At 27.9% G+C, this 24,250-nt stretch overlaps 2 protein-coding genes across 4 annotated transcripts in view; one reads left to right on the forward strand and one right to left on the reverse strand.

Annotated features, from left to right (window-relative positions):
• The window catches only part of LOC122508344 (somatomedin-B and thrombospondin type-1 domain-containing protein-like), an 89,575-nt gene that overhangs the window by 45,713 nt on the left and 19,612 nt on the right, over window positions 1–24,250 (forward strand). The gene's annotated exons all lie outside the window — the stretch shown is intronic.
• On the reverse strand, window positions 702–15,491 carry LOC122508342 (phospholipase B1, membrane-associated-like). Its single transcript, XM_043621625.1, has 7 exons — window positions 15,284–15,491; window positions 15,049–15,150; window positions 14,423–14,634; window positions 13,957–14,133; window positions 1,827–2,122; window positions 1,524–1,705; window positions 702–888 (listed from the first exon to the last, which is right to left on the reverse strand). The coding sequence occupies exons 1-7, from the start codon at window positions 15,414–15,416 to the stop codon at window positions 740–742; spliced, it is 1,251 nt and encodes a 416-aa protein (XP_043477560.1). The 5' UTR covers window positions 15,417–15,491; the 3' UTR covers window positions 702–739.

Consider the following 24,250-nt stretch of genomic DNA (forward strand, 5'->3'; position numbering starts at 1 on the left):
AATTAAAATCTTTGAAAATTTAAATTTATAGTTTCAATATTCTTATGATATAAAATAATGATTTTATCACTCTGTCGAAATCGACCGATTTCTTCATGTTTTATAATAATATTCTCATAAGTTATTGAATTTCAGAAGATTTGAATTTGAAAATCTTAATTCCTATAGAAAAATTTTAATTATTAAATATTTATTTAAAAAAGAATTTATTGATGAAATCGAATAATTTTACAGTTAAAGAAATTCGTAAATAAATGTAATAGAACATTTTTTAGAGTATCTAATAATTTTTGAAATGAATCAAAATATTCTTCAGAATCAGGAAAAAAGTTGAAATTTTGTTTGGAAATCAGGAAAAAGTCAGGGAAAAACAAAATTAAATTTTTGTGACAACCCTGTATTTGAAAAGAATTTGAAAAGTATTCCAAAAATGATAGTTTTACGAATATCCTGGGGAATTTATTCGGTACATTTATTTTATTTACAAATATTTTGTTTACAAACTTCCGTTTGTAAAATAATTTTCGTAAAGTATTTTTTTTTTCCTAAATAACTCATTTGGATAAAAAGGAATAAAAAGTTACAAAAGGAAACAATTCGAAAAATTTGAAACAAACAACGGGAAATATTTGGAAATTTTTTTTTTAACTAAAAGAAATTGTTTAAATTCTATTTTTTTTATTTTGAAACAATATTGCTTTATTAATAAATGAAAAAAAAAATTGAATACAGTGTTGCTTTATCGCTGGTCTGCTTTATTGCTGTTTTGTGATGTATAAATATAGGGTCTTGTTGAAGTGGGGCAATTAAAGCGTTTAAAAGGATCTTCCCATACTGCAAATTTTTGACCTACTGGCATTAACAATAAATTCCAAACAGCGTTAGCACCTGTATGGAATTGACAAATAAATTTAAAAATCATTGAATTATCTCTCGTGTAGGTATTGCTTGGACAATAATAAACGTGATTCTCTCTTTTTTTATTGTTACACTTGAACCCATTCAATTGGCGAAATGGAAATAAAATTGTGTTTTAATCAGTTTATTGATATATTGAAAGTAATCTCTTTATAAATACGAGAAAGTTGTATTTTTAGTTATTAATTCCATTGGCTCGAAATTTGAATTAATTGAGAATTTATTGTTAATGAAAGAATTTTTTTGTTGATTGAAAAATATTGATTTTTTTCTGTTTATTGTTTTTGATTGTTTTAATTCGTATATAAATTTAATTAGTTGATAATAGAAAATGAATTGTATAAAATTAATTATTGAGAATATAAAATTAATTATTGAAAATATAAAATTAATTATAATTATATTTTTTCAGGTCTTTGAAGGTGGCGTCGACAGTGAGTGTCAAAATTTTTCGCTGAAACAAAACTGGTGGCAGTGATATTTTCATCGCGAGAAAAAAAAACAGGAAAAATAGTTTTCGACACTGAATTTGTCGACGCCAATTTCATGGACTTAATTAATTCAGTGTCAAAATTAATAATTAAAAATCGTGTTTATTTACTCACTTCGAGCATTCGTCTTTTGACTGATGTGAAAACAATCGGGTGCCAAATGAGTTCGGTGTACATTGTCATCGTCATTTATAACTTGAAATGTTAAATTGACAGTGAAGGGTTGATGAACAACTGCAAAATCATCTCGTTGAAATTCCTCTCGATTTGCAATTTTTCCTTCTAATAATTGAACTCTGAAATTTGAGAATACAATTCAAAATCCAAATGATAGAAAAATTTCTAAATTTTGTAGCGTATTTAAAAAAGAGAAAAAATAGATAGATAGTCTTAATTTATTTGTATTTAAATACGAACCGAGTCATAATGTCAAATAATTCTTTTTGATTTTGCCTCTTCGCCATGGGTCCAAAAAAGCATGGACACTCGATTTCGAGAACTAATTCGCAATACGGTAGTCTATTATCAATGTCCATTATGGACCGTATATGCGGAGGAGGGACTAGTGCTACAAATGTTCGCGGTAAATTATCTCGAAGTATTCTCAAAGCTGCGGTAAGATTGCTCTCGTGATATTCAATTTCCAGTGATGGTTCTTCCAAGTAACACATTTCAGAGCAAAAATCATTAGCTCCCATCATGATTGAAATGAACTGAAGGATAGTTGGATTTATTAATTGGATTAATAATTAGTATTCGATTTTATTATTACAATATTTATAATTAGAAAGTTGGTCAAATTTTTAATTATAATTATAAACAGACATGATTATTTAAAAAAATTGAAAAACATTGTTTAATTCAATAATTTCCAAAGTTTTTAATTAAAATTACTAAAAAACTACATCATTTTCAAAAAACTTAAGAAATTCTTAATTCTTCAAAAGAATTTAATTATTGATAAAAATTCGATTAAAACTATTTAAAAGAATTTAATTTTCAATCAATAATTTTAATAAAATTTATTAGTAAAATTATTAATTCTAAATATTAACTAAATTCAAAAAATAAAATTATTAACAAACACGATTATTTAAAAAAAAAAAACTTGAAAGAAATTGTTTATAAAATTCGAGTACTTTGGAAAATTTCAATAACAATTAATAAAAGAAACTCCATCATTTTTAAAAAATTCAAAGAAATTCTTCAAAAAAAATTAAATTAGGATTTTCAAAAATTTTATTGAAATTCTTCTCAAAAGATTCATTTATTTGCATAAATAAAAAAATTCTTCGAAAGAATTAAAATATTTTCAATACCTACAATTTTAATTAATTAAATATAATTCAATATATTCAATATAAAAATAATTCAATTATTTTTTTTCATTTTTATAACATTCTTTGAAAGAATTGATTTATTTTCAATTATTTCTAATAAAATCTTATTCAGGAATTCAATTATTTTCAATTATTCTGAAGAAATTGTTCTTAGGAATTTAATTATTTTCATAAATAATAACATTTTTCAAAAGAATTTAATTATTTTGGTCAATAATAAAATTCTTCTTAAAAAATTAAATTAAATTAAAAATTAAAATTCTTCTTAATTATTTTCAATGCAAATTTTATTAAAATATTAAAAATAATTTAGTTAAAAAGGAATTGTAATTAAAAAAATTATAGAAATTATTAAAGAATCTCCATCATTTTAAAAAAATTAAAAGAAATTGTTTAAAAGAATTTAATTAGTATTATCAAAAATTTTAATGAAATTCTTCGCAAGAATTCAAATATTTGCATAAAAAATGAAATTCTTTGAAAGAATTCAATTATTTTTAATACAATTTTAATTTAAATTTCTCGATGTTACGTATCACGGGCAACTAATGCAGAGAAAAATATCATTTTTCATTTCAATTATATGATTTAATTAATGTTATTCTTTTCGAGCGGCAGAAAAGAATAGTGTGAGGTGCGATAGCTCGGGTATTAAGGAAGGTTCCAACTATATGTATTTTTAACATTTATTTATTCATTTATTTTCGATGAGTACAGTAAAGCGTGAATCAAAAGGACAATTTAAACTCTAAAATAATGCGCTTACTCACTGAATGATGATTCCCTGTTATTAATCCAAATTATAAGTGTGTAAACTTCACTAAAATTTTAACTATAAATTAAACTACTTTTTGTATTATTTAAAAACTACCGGGACACTTGTTCCCGGGCACAAAGCAGGTGGAGCCTCACTCGCGATCCCGAAACCACTAAAACCTCGGTTCACGAAGATTAAACGATTAATCCACGTATGTGCACGTAATCGACTCAATTAACCGATTAATTGTTTCGTATTCACAAAATGATTAAAGTCTTATGGCATTCAGCCGGCTAGCACTTAGTATTACGCGTTACACAATTTAATATCAGTAAAGAGGAAAAACTTATGTGCACATAACCAAGAGGTTGAACTTTGGTTTTCGCGGATCGAGATCGGAGAAAAGACAGAAGTACCCTTTTTTGCAAAGATTGAGATGATTGAGTTTCTGAGGACCAGGGCGTTCCCAAATTTTCCCTTACCATTTTTCTTTAACCAATTGGATTTTTGGGAGTTTTAGGAGGAAAGGGAAAAATGGTCATTTGTAAAGTTAAATTTTGGGTCTTGAACTTGAGATTGGGTGGTACGACAAGGGGCTGGGGTGCGGTACTCAGGCAGCCTTATTTCTTAGAAATTTCAGGGTTGCTATAATGGGGTTGAGTGTTATAAACCATCGGTTTATTCGGCAAAAGTATATTTTTTGCTTTACAACATTGATTGTTGTCTTGCTGCAATTAGCTGTACCTTCCCAGATGATTCCCATATTGTCGAGCCCATCTTCACCAGATTAAGTTGTAAAAATTTATTATATTTTCGTGAGAAAATTTTAAGGAAACGGATTATAGAAATGTAAATTGTTTAGGGGTTAGAAAAATGTGTAAGAGATCTAAAAACCCGAGGTCCTAAGCTAAAAAAACATAAAATAAACTAAAAGTATTTATCATAAAGGAAGTAAAATTGGTATAATAAAAGAGAAAGTTCACCATTCTGTGATGTACTAAAATAATATAAATTTAGGAAGGAAATAATAAAAATACTAAAAATAATCTAGAAATATATGCGAAAATAAAATCTACAGGAACGTTACACCCCCCTACTTAGACTAAACATATTCTGCAAGAGATGTTTTGTTACCGGCGAGCTTGGCAGGGACTGACATGATCGGTTCGGTGAATGGAGATCCAGAAGATTGAGTTTTTGCATTTCTCTTCTTGCTTTTTGGTAGTTGTAATTATTATTTTCTTCCAACTGCTTTATTAGGTGTCGATCAGTGGTTGAGTGCAACTTCTCATGTCAGTTTGTGCATCTCGCTAACAATACTATTCGAAACGGGGTGAACGTCTCCTTTAATTTTTAAGAGTTTAATCTTATAAGTTACATTCATGATTTTTATTTACCTAATTTTTAATAAGATTAGTTGTACAGTAGTTTTAATGTTTATAAAGAGATATGATTCGTTGCAAAAATTGAACACAAATTTCTTAACGTTGCAATAATTATTACTCTTAACATAATGTTCTTATAGTATAGAAAGAATTTAGCATTTATTTTGTTCAAAACATTAAAAGTGTTAGAGTTATCATTGATTGATATTATATTCGATTAAAAGTAATGAAAATTTTATAAAAGAAGTAAAAAGTAAAAAGCAAAAGAAGTAAAACTTAAAATATAAATAATACGAATAACATTTCAGTGGTTAATCGCATTCTGAGTTCGCTTCTGAATCAGAATCTGTCTGTTCCGAAAAATGGGCATGCTTCAATTTATTCATGTGCTTAAGCATTCTTTTACCATTCGCATTTTCAAGAATGACGTTATTTTTCTCTAATACTTCTACGATTTCGTAAGGTCCCAAATATTGACTGTCTAATTTATGCCCTGCTGGTTCACGAAGAGCATATACTATATCATTAATTTTGAACTGTTGTTCGTTCAACCTTTTATCATGATGTTGTTTAGATCGAAGTTTAGCGGTTTTCAAATTTTCGTTGGCGATAGTTCGAATTTGATCAATATGAGAGACAAGATCGATTAAATAACTTCCGTATGTTTCAATATGATCAATTGAAGGAAACGCGGATGGGATTCGCGCAGGTTTACCGTATACTAATTCGTGGGGAGTAAATTTAGTTCCTTCATGTACCGCGGTGTTGTATGAGAACATTGCAAATGAAATCAATTTATCCCAGTCCTCGTAATCGTTAATATAGTGTTTCAGATAGTCAGTGAGCACTTGGTGACTACGCTCTAGTGCACCATTGCTTTGGGGGTGATAACTAGATGTGGTTATCTGTTGTATTTTAAATATTTTCGCGAGATTAGACAAAATGTTATTCACGAATTCTTTACCGCAATCGGATAAAATTGCACGAGGGCATCCGTGTTTGGCAATTAAATTTTGAGCAAGTGCGTCGGCTACAGTGGATGCTCGTTTATCAGGAATTGCGACTCCGATGCAAAATTTAGTTAATTGATCTTGCATTGTGAATACATATCGGTTTCCATTTGGGGTGGTAGGGAGAGGGCCTACAAGGTCCAGAGATACCTTATCGAAAGCATCTGTAGGCGTGTCCGTAATAATCATTGGTTGACGGGTCTTTATTCGAACTAACTTTTGTAATTGACAACTATCACATGATCGTATGTAATCTTGGATATCACGCCTCATATCTGACCAGTGGAAACGTTCACGAATTCTACGGAAAGTCTTCGTAACACCTTTATGACCGCCAGTCAGACTTGAGTGGAATTCTTTAATTATACTTTTCCTTTGCTCTGGAAGAGGTGTTGCCACCTGCCCATGACAAATAGTAAATATTAAATCTTCTTTATCGAATATTTGCCGAATAGCATCGCGAATGGTATTTTGTGGGAGGTGATCAAGTCGGTCATTAACTCTCGAAACTCTGATAGTTTTAATACCTGTTTCTTTTATAGCGAGTTTTAAAGCTTGTAGAGCTTCATATACATCCGATGAGGATGCAGTATCGCAAAATTTATTTTTGCATATGACACTAAATGTTTTAATTCTGCTCGACTGTGACACGATTACTTGATTTTTTTCAAGTTTCCTGTCCTGGAATTTTTGTGTGTCTATGAATCCTAACTCAGATAGGGAGGATCCTATAGGAGTGGGGATTGCGCAATCAGCAGAAATAAAATGTAAATAGTTATCTCGGGACATGAGAAGACAATCCTTAGTTTCTTTGACAATACAATCATTATGACGATGGCGTTTCATTATTTGGTGATCTTCGTGCGGTGCAAGGTGGGACGACGGGTTCTCAGGTAAGGCTGCAGGTAGTATTGTCTCGTAAAGTCCTACTTTTGTGTTCGGTGGTAGTGGAGATTGAGCGTTAGCACTTAAATCAATTGTCGCTTTAACTGTCTCTTTAAATACTCGAGGAACAGGTGTTGAATGGGAAGAGCAAGGTAAAGGATCGTTTATTATTTCAAATGAAGTATTTTCTAAAACTGTTGCATTAATGTCGTTTGTCAAAGTATTGTCGTCTTCAGATTCTGATGTGGATTCATTAGCCATGGGTGGTAAAACAATTACGGAAGAATTATCTGTAGTATTGTGGTTGCGATTTAAAACTCTAGGGGGTAGGTATTCGTCTTCATCGTCAAATCTAACAGCTCGTTTTCGTAAATTAGATGGAAAAACGTCCAATTCTTCTGAGTCGTCAGAAGAATTGTTATCAATATCTTTTATTCCCTTGCCACGGTTTCTCTTTTTTAAGTTTCTTTTAGGAGTGATTTTAAGAGAGGGGGAAGTTGATCGACTTGCACGGTGACGTGCGCGTACTCGACTACCTATACCAATGTCTTCTGGTTCTGAGACTGTTTCTTCAAGCGCCTCGGAAGATGACTGGCTTGTCGCGGGTACTGAAGGTACATTTTCGCTCTTTTTGGGACGACCTCGTTTTCTTGGAGTTAGTGTAGCGACTAAAACAACTTTACTATCTGCTTCCACGATTGGATTGCGAGATAGAGCGTCAGCATTTTTATTAATTATCCCCGGCTTATACTTGATGTCATATTCGTATTCCAACAGTCGTAATCTCCAACGCATTAACCGAGATCCTGCATCTTTTGTGTTTTGCAACCAGGTTAATGCTTGGTGATCAGTAACGACTGTGAATTTTTGACCATACAAATAATGCCGAAAATATTTAATATACTCGACGATTCCTAAACATTCTTTTTCCGTCGTAGTATAATTTTTTTCTGCAGAAGTAAGTAATCGAGAGGCATACGCGATAGGTCGGTCTTCTCCGATTTTTCCCTGACTGAGTATTGCGCCAATGGCAAAATCGGAAGCATCGGTGGTAAGGATAAAAGGCTCGTCGAATTTTGGACATTGCAAAACGGGTTCATGACAAAGCGCGTCCCTCATAATATCAAAACTAGTTTTCTGTTCTTCGCCCCACTCAAACTTCTTACCCTTTTTTAATAATTCTGTTAGAGGCTTTGTTTTGCGAGCAAAGTCAGGTATAAACTTTCTATAATACCCAACGAGGCCCAAAAATTCTCTAACATTTTTCTGAGTTTTTGGTGCAGGAAAGTTTTTTACAGCATTAATCTTTTGAGGGTTAGGTTTTACCCCTTCCTCAGAGATAACGTGTCCAAGATAAGAAATCTGAGGGGATAGAAAAACGCATTTCTCGGATTGCAGTCTGAGACCTGCGTCGGACAGTCGATTGAAAAGTCTAGTTATCTTTTTGTCGTGTTCTTCATGAGAAGAAGCGAAAACTACAATATCGTCAAGGTATACAAATAGTTCGGTTCCGTTGAGTCCAGTCAGTACGCGGTCCATTAACCTTTGGAAAGTAGGCGGTGCGCCCTTTAAACCAAAAGGCATACGGAGAAATTCATAATGACCATTATCGGTTGAAAAGGCAGTTTTTTCTCTATCCTCCGGATTCATCAAAATTTGGTGGAAACCAGAAGCTAGATCGAAGACTGAGAAGAACTTTGCGTTTCCGATGGCATCTAGGATTTCAGCGATGTTGGGTAGCGGATAAGCATCGCCAACTGTCTTCGCATTTAAAGCGCGAAAATCTATAACCATTCTCCATTGTTTGTTTCCCTGACTATCAGGTTTTTTTGGTACGATCCACAAGGGGGAATTGTTAGGTGACGTTGAGTTTGCTATAACCTTGAGATCGAGTAATTTGCTTATTTGCTTATGGATTTCTTTTTTATGAATTGGAGGATATCGATATTGTTTTGTGCAGACTGGGACATCGTCGGTGGTCGGAATTTTGTGGGTGACCAAGGATGTTCCAGGTAACTCATCGCCTGGTAGAAAGAAAAGATATGGAAATTTTTTTATTATTTTAATAACTCTACGTCTACTAGGTCTATCTAGATGTTTAATCCCAACTCTTTCTAAAATCATACGCACGCGGTCAGATTTCGAATAAATCGGTTTATCTGGTTTCAAAGCCTCATCAAGGATGTCGTTTTCCTCATGGTCATTATCGTTACAAGTTTCATACGGAAGCAATTCTTGTGGTTCAACTTCAATTTCTATATCTTTTTCGCTTGTGTTATACACCATCGCATAGCAATTGCCATCATTGACGGAAACCGCGGCATTGCCCAAAAATACCTTATCGTTACCAACATGAATGCGATCAAGGAGTCCTTCTTTAATTTCGGGATTTGTTACCTGAATAGGGACAACTTGACACGTTCTCGCTTGTATACGAAAAACGGAGGCGTTTTTCTTAGTACTTTCAAATTTGTTTGTTTTTGTGCGGGTGTTTCGATTTCGGGTGCGATAGGAATAAAAGGAATTGGTTGAATAGGGTTACTGCGTGTAACAATTGTTTTGTGACAAAAGGATATTTCGACTTCTTCCTGATTTAGGAAATCGATGCCGAGAATACCCCTTGCTGAGGGTATAGGCAGATCGTAATTTACTACCTGGACCTTTACGGTCGCATCGAAAATTCTAACCATAGCAGAGCCTAAGGTTTCAATTTGTGAAGATGTGATGCCTGTAATAAATAATTTATCTTTGGGATCAATCTCTATTTCGGGGTCAAGAACTTCTACATCGATTATTGTTATATCCGATCCAGTGTCGACTAAAAAATTTTCCTTCCCGTTTCTTAAATCCGTCGATTTGACACTTATAACTGGGCAGGATCGCGATTTCTTTTCGGTAAGCTCCCTGCTTTGAATTTGATTGACGTTGACGCATTCTGTGCTTTCTGTGTGGCGCTCGTCGGGGAGGCTATCAGACGAGCGCTGAATAAGTTTAAAGATTCCGGTTGTGATTCTACAATATTATCGCAAAGAGGAGCTTCTTTACTAATTTGAGAATTTTGCGCAATTAAATCAAGGGAGGTTAATTTGATTTGACATTGAGTGCAGAGTAACGAACATAAATCTATATTCGCACTATTGACATCTTTCGGATTAAAGTTTTGAATATTTTCTAATGGGTTCTGAAAGTTCGAAGGGGCTTGGCATTCTGAGGCGAGCATGCTTCGAGAAGCTTGCCTTTGATAACCACGTTGGAAATGGTCTGGTGTAAACTGAGGTTTAGAGTTCTCAGGGCGTCTTAATAAATAAGGTTGATCAACCCTTTGAGATGGATAACGAGAATGAAGTGTTGGAAGTGGCAGATTATTACGCGAAGTGTCTGGGGCATAAAAATTTCTATCTTGAGAATAAAAGTGTTCGCCTCGATGCTCAGCGGCATCTTGCAAAAAAGAACAATATTCTTTTGCGAGATCGATGGCAGACTCTAAGTTTTCTGGATTTTTTAATGAAACTCTTATTTCGAGATCAGGTCGCAAACCCTTTAAAAATGTTTTCAACGCGGTTTTTCCTACAAGGCCAGTTACTGCGGTTACGTCTCCCTCTGGAACAGATGTAAGGAGAGCTACTTTGGTTTGTCGTACAAGATGTTGAAGACGAGAGCCAAAGTCAGAAACCGTTTCGTTGCGTTCCATTTTCGCACGCCCGAGTTCACTAAAATACGCTTCGAAAGGTCGTACTACCGGTGAAAATTCTGTTTTTAAATGTTTGATAAGTTCCGCAATAGAAGCAAAGGTTTTTCCTTCCACAGAGTCACAAGCCGCGCCACGTAATCGCGCCAACACATTTGTGATAAAAGGTTGTTTTAATCCTTCAGGGACCGTAACATTAGCCGTCTCTAAGTTTTGTACGAACGTACGTAAATCAGGGTTTCTCCCGTCAAAATATGGAACACCCAGCAGGGCATTCTGCATTGCAAAATATTCTGCGAAAGCTGACATTGAAAATGTAGGATCGGCTTGGGCCATTTTATAATAGTAAAATTTTACACAGCAAATTAACACGAATTTAATAAATTTTCAAGCACAAGGTCGGGATTTGAAAGCGGTTTGTGTTTAAAACGTTAAACAGGGAAAAGAGCAAAATTGGTATGTTATTTAACAATTCAATCAAATTACAAAATAGTCAATTGTTTAAATTACTTTGCTATTTATTACGATAATCATACATAAATATATGTATATTTACTTTCCACTTTCAAAACCAGACAAAAAAATTGAAAGATGCTTATGATATAATTAAAACGAGAAAACGATAAACTTGATCTAAACGAATTTTGTTTAAATCAATTTCATAGTATTTTGTTTAACTGAAAAAAATACCTTTTGGTTCATTTAAAGAAACAATATATTTAATTCAAACACAAATTATGGTTAACTTATAAATTATTTATAATCAATTCTTAAGTTTTAATCAAATATAATATATTCTTTCTTTAAAACCAAAACACAATATATACTTGAATGAATCACAATTTTTAAAAAGTTAATATTTTCGAAACTAATACAATCACAGGTCAATTAAATATTTAATCTGCAATATTTTTAAGTTTTCATTCAAATATAATATTTTCTCGGGTTAAGACAGACTTGACAGAAGATTGTCAATTTAAGCCACACAAAATCGCACATCGACCAATATACAAACAAAATTGGAATTATGTGTAAAAATACATAATGAACAAAAATGAGCTATCCCACCGCTGTCACCATTTGTTTTTCTCTGTTACGTATCACGGGCAACTAATGCAGAGAAAAATATCATTTTTCATTTCAATTATATGATTTAATTAATGTTATTCTTTTCGAGCGGCAGAAAAGAATAGTGTGAGGTGCGATAGCTCGGGTATTAAGGAAGGTTCCAACTATATGTATTTTTAACATTTATTTATTCATTTATTTTCGATGAGTACAGTAAAGCGTGAATCAAAAGGACAATTTAAACTCTAAAATAATGCGCTTACTCACTGAATGATGATTCCCTGTTATTAATCCAAATTATAAGTGTGTAAACTTCACTAAAATTTTAACTATAAATTAAACTACTTTTTGTATTATTTAAAAACTACCGGGACACTTGTTCCCGGGCACAAAGCAGGTGGAGCCTCACTCGCGATCCCGAAACCACTAAAACCTCGGTTCACGAAGATTAAACGATTAATCCACGTATGTGCACGTAATCGACTCAATTAACCGATTAATTGTTTCGTATTCACAAAATGATTAAAGTCTTATGGCATTCAGCCGGCTAGCACTTAGTATTACGCGTTACACAATTTAATATCAGTAAAGAGGAAAAACTTATGTGCACATAACCAAGAGGTTGAACTTTGGTTTTCGCGGATCGAGATCGGAGAAAAGACAGAAGTACCCTTTTTTGCAAAGATTGAGATGATTGAGTTTCTGAGGACCAGGGCGTTCCCAAATTTTCCCTTACCATTTTTCTTTAACCAATTGGATTTTTGGGAGTTTTAGGAGGAAAGGGAAAAATGGTCATTTGTAAAGTTAAATTTTGGGTCTTGAACTTGAGATTGGGTGGTACGACAAGGGGCTGGGGTGCGGTACTCAGGCAGCCTTATTTCTTAGAAATTTCAGGGTTGCTATAATGGGGTTGAGTGTTATAAACCATCGGTTTATTCGGCAAAAGTATATTTTTTGCTTTACAACATTGATTGTTGTCTTGCTGCAATTAGCTGTACCTTCCCAGATGATTCCCATATTGTCGAGCCCATCTTCACCAGATTAAGTTGTAAAAATTTATTATATTTTCGTGAGAAAATTTTAAGGAAACGGATTATAGAAATGTAAATTGTTTAGGGGTTAGAAAAATGTGTAAGAGATCTAAAAACCCGAGGTCCTAAGCTAAAAAAACATAAAATAAACTAAAAGTATTTATCATAAAGGAAGTAAAATTGGTATAATAAAAGAGAAAGTTCACCATTCTGTGATGTACTAAAATAATATAAATTTAGGAAGGAAATAATAAAAATACTAAAAATAATCTAGAAATATATGCGAAAATAAAATCTACAGGAACGTTACACTCGAAATAATTCAATTATTTAAAAATATTTTTTTAATCTTCTTAGAAAAAATGTATTTTAATTATTTTTAATAAAATCTTATTCGAGAATTCAATTATTTTCAGAAATAATATAATTCTTTGCAGGAATTCAATTATTTTCATAAATAATAAAATTTTTCGAAAAAATTCAATTATTTTTGTAAATAATAAAATTCCTCACAGGAATTATATTATATTTAAATTATATTTAAACACTTTAATAATATTATTTGCCACAAATTCAATTATTTTCAATGCAATTTTATTAAAATATTAAAAATAATTGAGTTAGAGGAGAATTTTAATTTAAAAAAATTCTAGAAATTATTAAAGAATCTCCATCATTTGAAAAAAATTGAAAGATACTCTTCAAAAAGAATTTATTTAGGATTTTCAAGTTTTAATAAAATTCTTCTCAAAAATTCATTTATTTTTTTAAATAATAAAATTCTTCTTTTTTTAAAATTTTTCGAAAAAGTTTATTTTTAATTATTCCTAATAAAATCTTATTGAGGAATTAAATTATTTTCACAAATAATAGAATTCTTTGCAGGAATTCAATTATTTTTATAAATTTAATGCAATTTTTCGAAAGAATTTAATTATTTTGGTAAATAATAAAATTTTTTGCAGGGCATTCAATTATTTTAAAATGTCTGAATAAAATTATTCGCCACAATTTCAATTATTTTCAATGCAATTTTATTAAAATATTAAAAATAATTGAGTTAGAGGAGAATTTAATTTTAAAAAAATTTTTAGAAATTCTTTAAATGAATTTAATTAGGATTTTCAATAATTTTAATAAAATTCTTCTTAAGAATTCAATTATTTTTTTAAATAATAAAATTCTTCGAAGAAATTCAATTATTTTTAATTTTTTTTTGATAAAATTCTTTCCAAGAATTCATAGATTTTGAATATTCATTAGTTTTGAAATGGAAAACATTTAAAAAGAAATTATTATTTTATTAGATTTGAATTATATTATTAATGGTTGAGATTTGCTTTTGAATCAAGAAAACTTGAAGTCGCAAAAATTTTGTCTTACCTTCCAGTGATTTTTCATATCCACTCTCGAATCGTTTTTCATTAATTCCACTAATGATTGTGCCATGAATGGTAAATCGTCAATTGTAGCTCCCATAGTTGCAAGATTAAATTCTGCTGACTCTTCAAATGTCATGGAATCAGTTTTAGAGTAGCCGAATAATTTAGGATTGAATTCCTAAAAATTATTGAATAATTGTATTAAATTCTCTTTTTCAATAGAACTTTGTTTTTGTAATAAAATTTCATTTTTTATTTATAAAACATTTTTTGTTAGAAATTTAAAATTTTAATTTTACTGACAAATTTTTAATGATTCTTTACTGATTCTTTACTGGCAAATATTTTACTAATCAAAAAGGGGAAAAGTCGTTTGTGAAAATTATTAACAATTAGGAAAATTGTAGTATTTGTTAGTAGAATTTAATTAATTTAGAGAGAGAGAGAGAGAGAGAGAGATTATTGACCTTCAGAATATTAGCAACTGTGAGATATTCACGCCATGTTTTTTCACCTCCGCCGAGAAATGAAACACCTCTATTGTCAGTTAATAAGTGATATAATTTTGTTCCCAAGGCGCCTGATCCAGCAGTCAATGAGTCCCCTAATGCTGCATAAATATCAATATCTCCGGGTCTTAGTTTGTGAACACTAATTGGCACATCTAATGATCTAGTACCTATTATAGAAATTAAGTTTGTTTCGATGAATTTTACCTTTTTGTCAAAAAAGAAAAAACTTTTGTAAACTTGAAATAGAAAATAAACTTGAAAAAATTACAAAAAAGAAAAAAAAAACAGAAAAAGGAAAAATTTTATACAGGAGTGATACATTCTCCAGGATATATAGAATTTCAAATGAAGAATATTTAAAGAAGGATAAAAGTTTCAAAAGATGGAAGAAATAGTGTCGAAATAGGATAAAGAGGAATGAAGAAAATAAAAAGAAGGGAAAAAAGAAAAATATTTATAGTGAAATAAAAAATACTTGACGAAAAATTGGTGTAAATTTTTATCATGATATAAAAGTCACTGGGAGAAGAAATGAAAGTGCAGGAAAATAATTTTGTGTAGTGTAATTTGAAAAAAAGTACCTTCTAATTTACAAGGAAATGGTACATCTTTAGAGACAGGATCTTGAGTTCTTTGGGTCTTCTTCGCTTCCCGACGCATTTCTTCTTTGACGCCCATTTTTTCTTTTAAAAAAAATAATTTAATTTTTCTTTTTTGAAAAAAAATAATTTTTTTTCAAAAAAGATTTTTTTTTTTCCAAAAAAGAAAAATTAAATTATTTTTTTTAAAGAAAAAGAGAAATAATTATTTGCATACCAAAAATTCTTAAAGTCCAATATTTAAATTGACGGTATAATCGAATATTCTCGTTGGAATCGAGAAATGTTTTTTGTGAATTTAGACAAATTGAGAGACTGATGAGAAACATGGAGAGAAATAAAAAATTCATGATTATATTTCACGACTCGCGAGAATTTGAGATTTGATTCTTCGGATCTTTTAATTTATGAACTGACTATTTATTCTTTATTGACTAGGAATAATAATAATAATAATCCATATTTAATTAGTTTGTTGAGAAAAAAATAATTTGTTGCAATAAGAACATGTGTATGTATATCGAAGATTCGTACGAACCTCGACCTGAGTTCCATGGTCGTGTCTCGTATGAATTCATTAGCCTTCGTAAGAAATATTTTTCGCTGAATTGTAATTAACATTCAAGAAATTATAATTTTAGTACTATGTATAACTTGGATTGAGTAACTCTATTACTTTGTAATATAATCTGTGGGAAATAAGATTGTAATATTATTTGTTAAAATTTGTTTGCATTATATTAGGGAAATTGTAGAGAAATAGGAGAGAGAGAGAGAGAGAGACGAAAGTTCGTGGTTCGGTTAAACCAAAGTCTCATTGACCCTAAAATATTCGTGGTACAGAAACAATAGGACTGCGCATAATTTACACAATAAATTATGTGTATAGAAAATCGATTATTGTGGAAAGCAAATCTACGTTATCTTTTACATTTTGCATGCATAATTCGTCGAAAGTTTCGTTCTATTTTATAATTAATTTCTCTTTATTAGCAGTTTCTGCAGATAGGGCAAAATATTTCAAATAATTTCAATATAACAAGAGTTGGCACGGGACAGGAAAATCGGGGAATTCAGGAAAAAGTGAGGGAAAGAGAAATTGGTCAGGAAAATCAGGAAAAAGTTGGAGAATTTTATCAAAATTACTGGAAAAATATTAATTTTTCAGAATTCAGGAGAAAAATGTGAATTTTAGGGTTTAGAAATAACATTTGAAAATATTAACAATTAACAAGATTTAATTATTCTTGAGGTTTTTTTTTTTTGTTTGTCTATGAACTTTGATATCACGACGAGATATAATACAAAATCTCACTTTTTTTCTAATTCTTACAAAAAATTATTTTAAATAATTAAATTCTAAACAAACTGTCATAACATTGTTACTTATAAATTACTTATAAATTATTTAATGAATAATTTTACTTACAAATTTTTTAAACAATTTAATTTCAAATAGTTGCAACTTGAAATTTTAGATAATTGAAATTTTAAATAATTTTCAATAAAAATTCTTATAAAGTTTAATGCAAAAAATTTGCTATTTATTATTTATAAATTATTTGACAAACAATTTTACTTAAAAAATTTCAAAAGTAATTGAATCTTAAGAGAGTTGTGTTTACAATTTTTTATAAATTTGAATTTGGAAAAGTTTCAAATTTTTGAATTTTAATTAATTTTAATTAAAAATTCCATAAATAATTGATTTTTAGAAGATTTGCGTTTACAATTTTTATGAATAATTAAATTTCAATAGATTATAAATTCAAATTTTATAAAATTGGCATTTTATATAATTTTAATTAAAAATTCTTAAAAGTTTATTATAATTATAAATTACTTAACGGATAATTCTTCTTAAAAATTCCAAAAACAATTTTAAATCTTAAAGAAGTTATGTTTACAATGTTTTAAAATCATTGAATTTCAAAAGATTTCAAATTAAAATTTTTAGAAAAAATGGAATTTCTAATAATTTTAATTAAAAATTCACAAAAATTTATTATTTATAAATTAGTTAACTAATAATTTTACTTTAAAAATTACAAATGTAACTGAAGCTTAGAAGAATTAGGTTTATAATTTTTATAAATAATTGAATTTCAAAAAAGGTTTTAAATTAAAATTTTAGAAAAATGTAATTTTTAAACAATTTTTTTAAAACAATTTTGATAAAAATTTCCAAAAAATTATTTGTTAGTTTTTGAAAAATTATTTTCTTTTTTTTATAAATTAGTTAAATAATAGAAAAAGAATTGCAAAGATATTAGTCAAATTTTTGAGTAAATTTATATATTTAATTGAAAAGTTTTTAAATAATCAAAATTTCGTAAAGTTGAAAAATTGTAAACAAGTAGATTTTAGAATTATTTCCAGTGAACTTTATTTTTCTCTTCGAATTCAGAAATAACTTTTTCAAAAATCCTTCTTTAAATTTATAATTTTCAATAATGTTTGGAAAAGTTATTTCAGAATTTTAGATTTGTTTCTAAACTTCTAAAATTGAAAAGTGATTTAGAGAAGAATTTTAGTTAGAAATTCTAGAAAATTTAATAATTGTTATCGTGAAAATAATTTCTGAGAAGTTACAGTAGCAATTCTTATAAATTATTAAATTTCAAGAGGTTTGAAGTTTGAAATTTTTGAAAATTTTAATTTGAATTATTTTTAGTTAGAATTTTTTTTTTGAAAAACTAATAATATTAATTAAATATTGATCTGAAAGAGAAATATTATTGTCTTTTTGAATAATTTTATAATTAAAAATATTCACAAATAAATGTATTGGAAACATTTTTTGTGTATCTATTCAGTTTTAGAATATTTTCATGAGGTCAGGGAAAAATTCAAAATATTCTTTCTCGAAATCAGGGAAAAACAAGATGAAATTTTTGCGACAACACGGAATATTTTGTTGATAGAGAATTTTATAAATTGACACTGTTAGGTTTTATTTGTATTTTTATGAGGATTTTTTGGAATTGTGCATATTTTGTTTGAAAAGACTTTCTTGGAATTTTCTTTCAAAGTTAAAATGAATTTTTTTTGTGAATCAAAACTACTGAAAGATTCGAAAGAATTTTTTCTTATCTATGGATTTTTATTTTTTATTTTCAAAAGAAAGGGAAAAAATATGAATTTCTTGCAATTTTCTTTCTAATGTCGAATGAATTTCTTTGAGAATCAAAACTAAAAGATTCTTTTGAATTTTTTATCTATGGATTTTTAGTTTCTATTTTCAAAAGAAAAAAAAACGATTTACTTGAAATTTTCTTTCGAAGTCGAATTAATTTTTTTTTGAAAAATCAAAACTCAAAATCCATAGGTAGGAAAAAATTCGTAATAATTTTTCCCTACCTATGGGTTTTTGTTTTGATTTTCAGAAAAAATGCGAATTTATATTACAATTTTTTTCCACTCGATAATTATTGGACCATTTTTCTTTTTTAGATTGAACCTTATAAATTAGGGGGAATGTTAACTAAGAGTTGAATTTCCAATCTGCTATCGTGAGTAACCGTGAGCTTTTCGACTTGGATAAGGACTTGTGGGAGTGATGATATAAGTGCAACCTGCAGAGTAGAGGAGAGTGAGAGAGAGAGAGAGAGAGAGAGAAGGGAGTCTGAAGTGAAGGAGGCTCGACAAAGTTCTCTCGATAACTTTATTTCGAGCATTCGACAAACTCAGATATAAGTGAACTGCAATCGTCAATTCAATTGAATTCGTGAAGCACCCAATGCACAAACCTTCATATATATATACATACAGCGTATTGGCGCAATCCTTAAGGATAAACTGCTCTTTTTCTTCGTCTATATACCATGTGGATTGGACGTATAACAATTTCTCAGCTACTCTCTTCTCCATCGATTTTTAACTGGTTACGTCCATTTTGCTGTTCAAGCAAATTTTTATCTTCAAATAGGTACACCATTCTCCCCTTTTTTTTTCCCTTTTTTACAACTTCAAATATATCCCCCTTTTGACCATTCTTATCTTTTTAGTTTTCTTTACCATTTCTCTTTTCCTCTCTTTCCCTCTCTCTCACTCTCTCTCTCTCACTCTCTTTCTCTCTTTTTTCTACATCTGACTTTCAACCACAGAGAATTGAATTATGTCGCTCTGAAAATAATCCCTTTTCAAATTTCCACAGTTCGGGCAAAACTTTTGCACGACATTTTCTCTTTGTTCGAGGAAAAACGAAATTTGTCTGCGAAAAAAAGAGATTTAATCCAAAAGATTGGGAGTGAAAGTTTTGCTGATTGTTTCTTTTTCTTTAAATTAAAGATTTTTTTCCCTTGTAAATTATGCTATTCGATGGTATAATTTTTATTTTGTTATGAAATTCAAATTTAATTGTTTTTAAGGAAAGAGAAGATTGTTATTTTCGCAGACAATAGCGAGGAAATATTTTAAATATTCGATAAAATTATTTTTGTGGTAATTTTGAGCCTTTTTGGATTTTTACTTTTTTCTGAAAATTTGTAGATTTTGAAATTCGTTCTATAGAAGCGAAAAAAATTACTGAATTAAAAATTTAATTTCTACTATTTTTGAAGTCATTTTTTTTTCTTAAGGATTAATTTAGGCTAAAAATCTTATAAAACTATTGTTATTTAGTTTTTTTATTTGAAAATTAATTTGTTTATTGTTCTAAATAATTTTCAATCATAATTTTTAAATATTTGTTTTTTTTTTGTAAAGTTTTTGTATGAAAAAATTATTATTTAGATTAAAATACGTTTTTTATGTATTTTTTATGTAAAAGAAATTATGATTTTGTAATTAGAAAAAATTATGATCTTGGAATTCGAAAAATAAACAAATGATTATTTAAAAAACAATTGAATGACAATAGTTTTTTTAAAAAGATTTTTAGCATAAAAAATTTCTTCAAAAATAGTAAAAAAAAACAAATTTTCTATTCGGCAATTTTTTGTGGATAAAAAAACATTTTCTACAAAATTGCAAAAATTTCGTAAACTACCAATTTTTAGAAAAAATAAAAATTCAAAGGGGGTCAAAATATTTTCTGACATTTTTTATTTTATGGCCATTGAGAATTATTCACAAAAAATTGCCATAAAAATAATGTGGAATATTTAAAATACTTTCTAGATATAGTTAAAAATACAAGGTTGCCACAGTTTAGAGAAATCAGTGAATTCAGGAAGAAGTCAGGGAAATTAAAATTAGTTAGGAAAATTAGGGAAAAGTCAGAAAATTTTATGAAAAGTACTGGGAAAATTTCAAATTTCTACAATTGAAAAGAAAATTGTAAATTTCAGTGTCCAGCAGTCTTTAAAAATATTAAAAAGATTTTAATTCCTTAATAATTTTTTTTTAAATTCCAAAAATAATTTAATTTCATTAGATTTGTGTTTACAATTTTTTAATTAATTGAATTTCCAAAGTTTTCAAATTGAAGGTTTAGAAAATTAAAAATTCGAATTTATATTCAATAATTTTTATAATTTTACTTAAAAATTTCAAAAATAATTCAATTTTTTTAGAGTTTTGTTTACAATATTTATAAATAATTGAATTTCAGAAGGTTTCAAATTGAAGTTTTAGTAAATTTGAATTAAAAGTTAATAATTTTACTTAATTATTTAATAGTTTTGTTTAAAAATTTTAAAGTTAATTTAATTTAACTAGAATTGCGTTTACAATATTTTTATAAATAATTGAATTTCAAAAGGTTTTAAGTTGAATTTTTTGAAAATTTAAATTGGAGTTAAATAATTTTAATAATTTTTCTCAGCAAATCAATAATTTTACTTAAATAATTAATAATTTTCATGAAAATTCCAAAAATAATTTCATTTAAGTAGATTTGTGTTTACAATTTTTATAAATAATTGAATTTCAAAAGATTTAAATTTTTAAATTTTATAAAATTAGAATTTTTAAATAATTTTAATTGTAAATTCTCAAAAATTTAGTTTTATACTTTTCAAAACTTTTGGAAAAATAATTAATTTAGAGATATAATTTTTACAGGGATTCAATTATTTTGGTAAATAATGAAATTCGGTCTGGAAATAATCAGGGAAAAGTAAAATAAAATTTTTTTGGAAAACTTGAAATATCAGTTTACAATCTCCTTAAAAATTTTATTTTTTGCTTTTAATTTATTTTTCAGTTAACTTTATGTAATTAATTCATAATTAAAAATTTGTCCTATTTTATTTATAAAAATAATATGAACGAAAAGTTAACAATGAATATGTTTCGTATTGTAATAGAAAGCAGGTCAAATATTTCTTGTAAAGTTTATGATTCGAGAGAGAGAGAGAGAGAAAGAAGAGAGTTCACATTTCATTTTCAAGCAGTTTTCATATTTTCCGGACTTCCGGTTCCCGCTTGGCACATCTCACTTAGTTTCACTGGTGCGCGACAAAATGTATGAGCAAATAGACATCCAGACACATTTCTGATATTTCTCTCACTCTCACTCTCTATCTCTCTCTCTCTTTTTCTCGGTCTCTAAAATTCTCTCTTGTATATATACATAATATAAATGTATGTTGCTTGTATGCTTTTGCAAACGATTTATTTATTTCTTTTTTTATTGCAATAAAAAAAAAAGAGAAGTAGAAGTAGAAGGTGGGAAAAGCAAACAAGTGTACTTGAACGAGGAGAAAAAGTATCATGGTACATTTTGCATAAGCACTTCATCATTTGTGCAAGAGAGAGAAAAAAAAATGAGAGAATGACGTTACTTTCTTGGGTTGGCGCGCGGGGGAATTCAGAAAAACATCAAGAAGAGAAGGATAAGTGCACACCAATGCAGAAGAAAAGTATCCTTTCGAGTGGTTCTTACCACGATTTATTGATATTCTCAAGATTTAAGCAGCTTTCTCACTATTTATCTACTTTTGAGAAAGAGATGAAATAAAAATTCACGAAGACGATTGAAAGTTTTATAAAAGAGAGAAATAGAAGACTCGAATAGCTTCACGTTCACAGTTTCAAAAAGTTGAGGAAAGTTGAAAATTAAAACAATGGAATAAAAACGAACTTTTCGTTTAACAATAGTTTAGAAATATTTAATATATAATACGACAAATAATTTTATACATTTCATACATTTTATAAATTTTATACATTTTATACACTTTATAAATTTAAAAACTAAATCAGGGTTGCAACAAATATTTAATTTTATGTTTCCCTGACTTTTCCCTGATTTTCTGACAAATTTACAATTTTTCCCTGACCCTAAATTTACTCTAAAATTTATCAGATACTCAAAAAAAAAAAAAATGTTCTATTACATTTATTTACAAATTTCTTTAACTGTAAAATTATTTAAAAACATCAATAACTTCTTTTTTAAACAAAAATTTAACCATTATTAAGTATTTTTCTGTAGGAATTAAAATTCTTCAAAACATTCAAATTCAAACCTTTTTGAAATTCAACAACTTATAAGAATATTATTACAAAACATGAAGAAGACGATCACTCCAAGTCTTCGACTCGGAGTGATCGCCTTCTTCATGTTTTGTAATAATTTAAATTACCATAAAATTTTTTAAAAAAAAGTTAATTATTTACAAAAATCCTAAATAAAATCCTTCGCAAGAATTCAATTATTTTTACAAGTAGTAAAATTTCTTAAAAAAAAGTTAATTATTTACAAAAATCCTAATAAAATCCTTCGCAAGAATTGAATTATTTTCATAAATAATAAATCGATTATATTCGGTAATTCATTTTTAAATCAATTTTTATTAGAAAATTCTAGAAGAATTCAATTATTTAAATTAAAAAATAAATAATTTATTGAATAATTGAATGTTTGTTAAAATTGAATTCTCATAAAGAATTTTATCAACAAATTTTTAAATAATTGAATTCTTTTGATAAATTTTAATAAAATTTTTAAGAATACTTACATTTTTCGAGAAATTTGATTAAAATATTGTATAAAAAATAATTCAAATCCTGCGATGAGTTTTATTATTTATGAAAATAATTTAAAATTTCCCAAGAATTTTATTAAAAATTTTTTCTAAAATAATCGAAATTAATTTATAAAGATACTTGAAATTTTGACAAGAATTTTTTTTTTTAATTTTTAAACATAATTGATTTTCTGCGAAGAATTTTATTACTTTTGAAAATAATTTAATTCTTCCAACGAATTTTATTCAAGTTTATAAAAATAATTGAATTTATGTGAAGAATTTTATTATGTATATAAATAATTGAATTCTTGCAACGAATTTTATTGAAGTTTATAAAAATAATTGAATTCTTGAAAAGAACTTTGTTAATTTTTTTTAAATAATTGATTTCTTGGGACGAATTTTATAAAAATCTTTTTAAATAATTGATATTTTTCGAAAAATATGAAATTTTGTATTTTAAATAATTGAATTCCTGTGAAATTTTGCCAAGAATTTTATTAAAATTTTTTAAAATAATTGATTTCCTGTGAAATTTTGCCAGGAATTTTATTAAAATTTTTAAAAATAATTGAATTTCGATGAAGAATTTTATTATTTATATAAATAATTGAATTCTTGCAACGAATTTTATTGAAGTTTATAAAAATAATTGCATTTCGGTGAAGAATTTTTTTATTTATAAAAATAATTGAATTTCGATGAAGAATTTTATTATTTATAAAGATAATTGTAATTTTGACGAGAATTTTTTTTAGAAATTTTTGAACATAATTGAAATTCTGCGAAGAATTTTTATAACTTTTGAAAATAATTGAATATCTGATATCATTTGTAACTTTTTCAAAATTCAATTTAGTATTTTTAACTAAAATTCTTCTATCAATCTAGTTTTTATGAGAATTGTAAAAATTATTCATTAAATAATTTATAAGTCATAATTTTATGATAGTTCTTGAAAAATTAAATTATTTAAAAATAAATTATTGTCAGAAATAGAAAAAATTGAAGGTTTTGTATTAAAATTCGTGGTAATTTCATAGTTTACGAGGCAAACAAAAAAAAAACATCAAAATTCAGAGTTTTCTCATGAATTTTAAAAATTCAACTTTTTCCAGTACTTTTAATAAAAATCCCTGACTTTTCCCTGATTTCCCTGACCTTTGGCAACCCTGTAAATAGTAATTTTTCCTTTCGATATTATTTCTGAATAATTCTAATTGTTAAACTAATTTTAATATTTGATTTTTCAATTTTAGAGCTTA

The sequence above is a fragment of the Leptopilina heterotoma genome, unplaced genomic scaffold (assembly GCF_015476425.1).
Source record: "Leptopilina heterotoma isolate Lh14 unplaced genomic scaffold, ASM1547642v1 Lhet_54, whole genome shotgun sequence".
Lineage (NCBI taxonomy): Eukaryota > Metazoa > Arthropoda > Insecta > Hymenoptera > Figitidae > Leptopilina > Leptopilina heterotoma.

Bases quoted from the DNA above. Each gene is read 5' to 3' on its own strand.
- LOC122508342 (XM_043621625.1), bottom strand. From the start codon at position 15,416: ATGAATTTTTTATTTCTCTCCATGTTTCTCATCAGTCTCTCAATTTGT. The intron at 15,151-15,283 runs GTATGCAAATAA...TTTTTTTAAAAG, and splicing joins TTGGACTTTAAGAATTTTTG to AAAAAATGGGCGTCAAAGAA. The intron at 889-1,523 runs GTGAGTAAATAA...AATTCCATACAG, and splicing joins TCAAAAGACGAATGCTCGAA to GTGCTAACGCTGTTTGGAAT.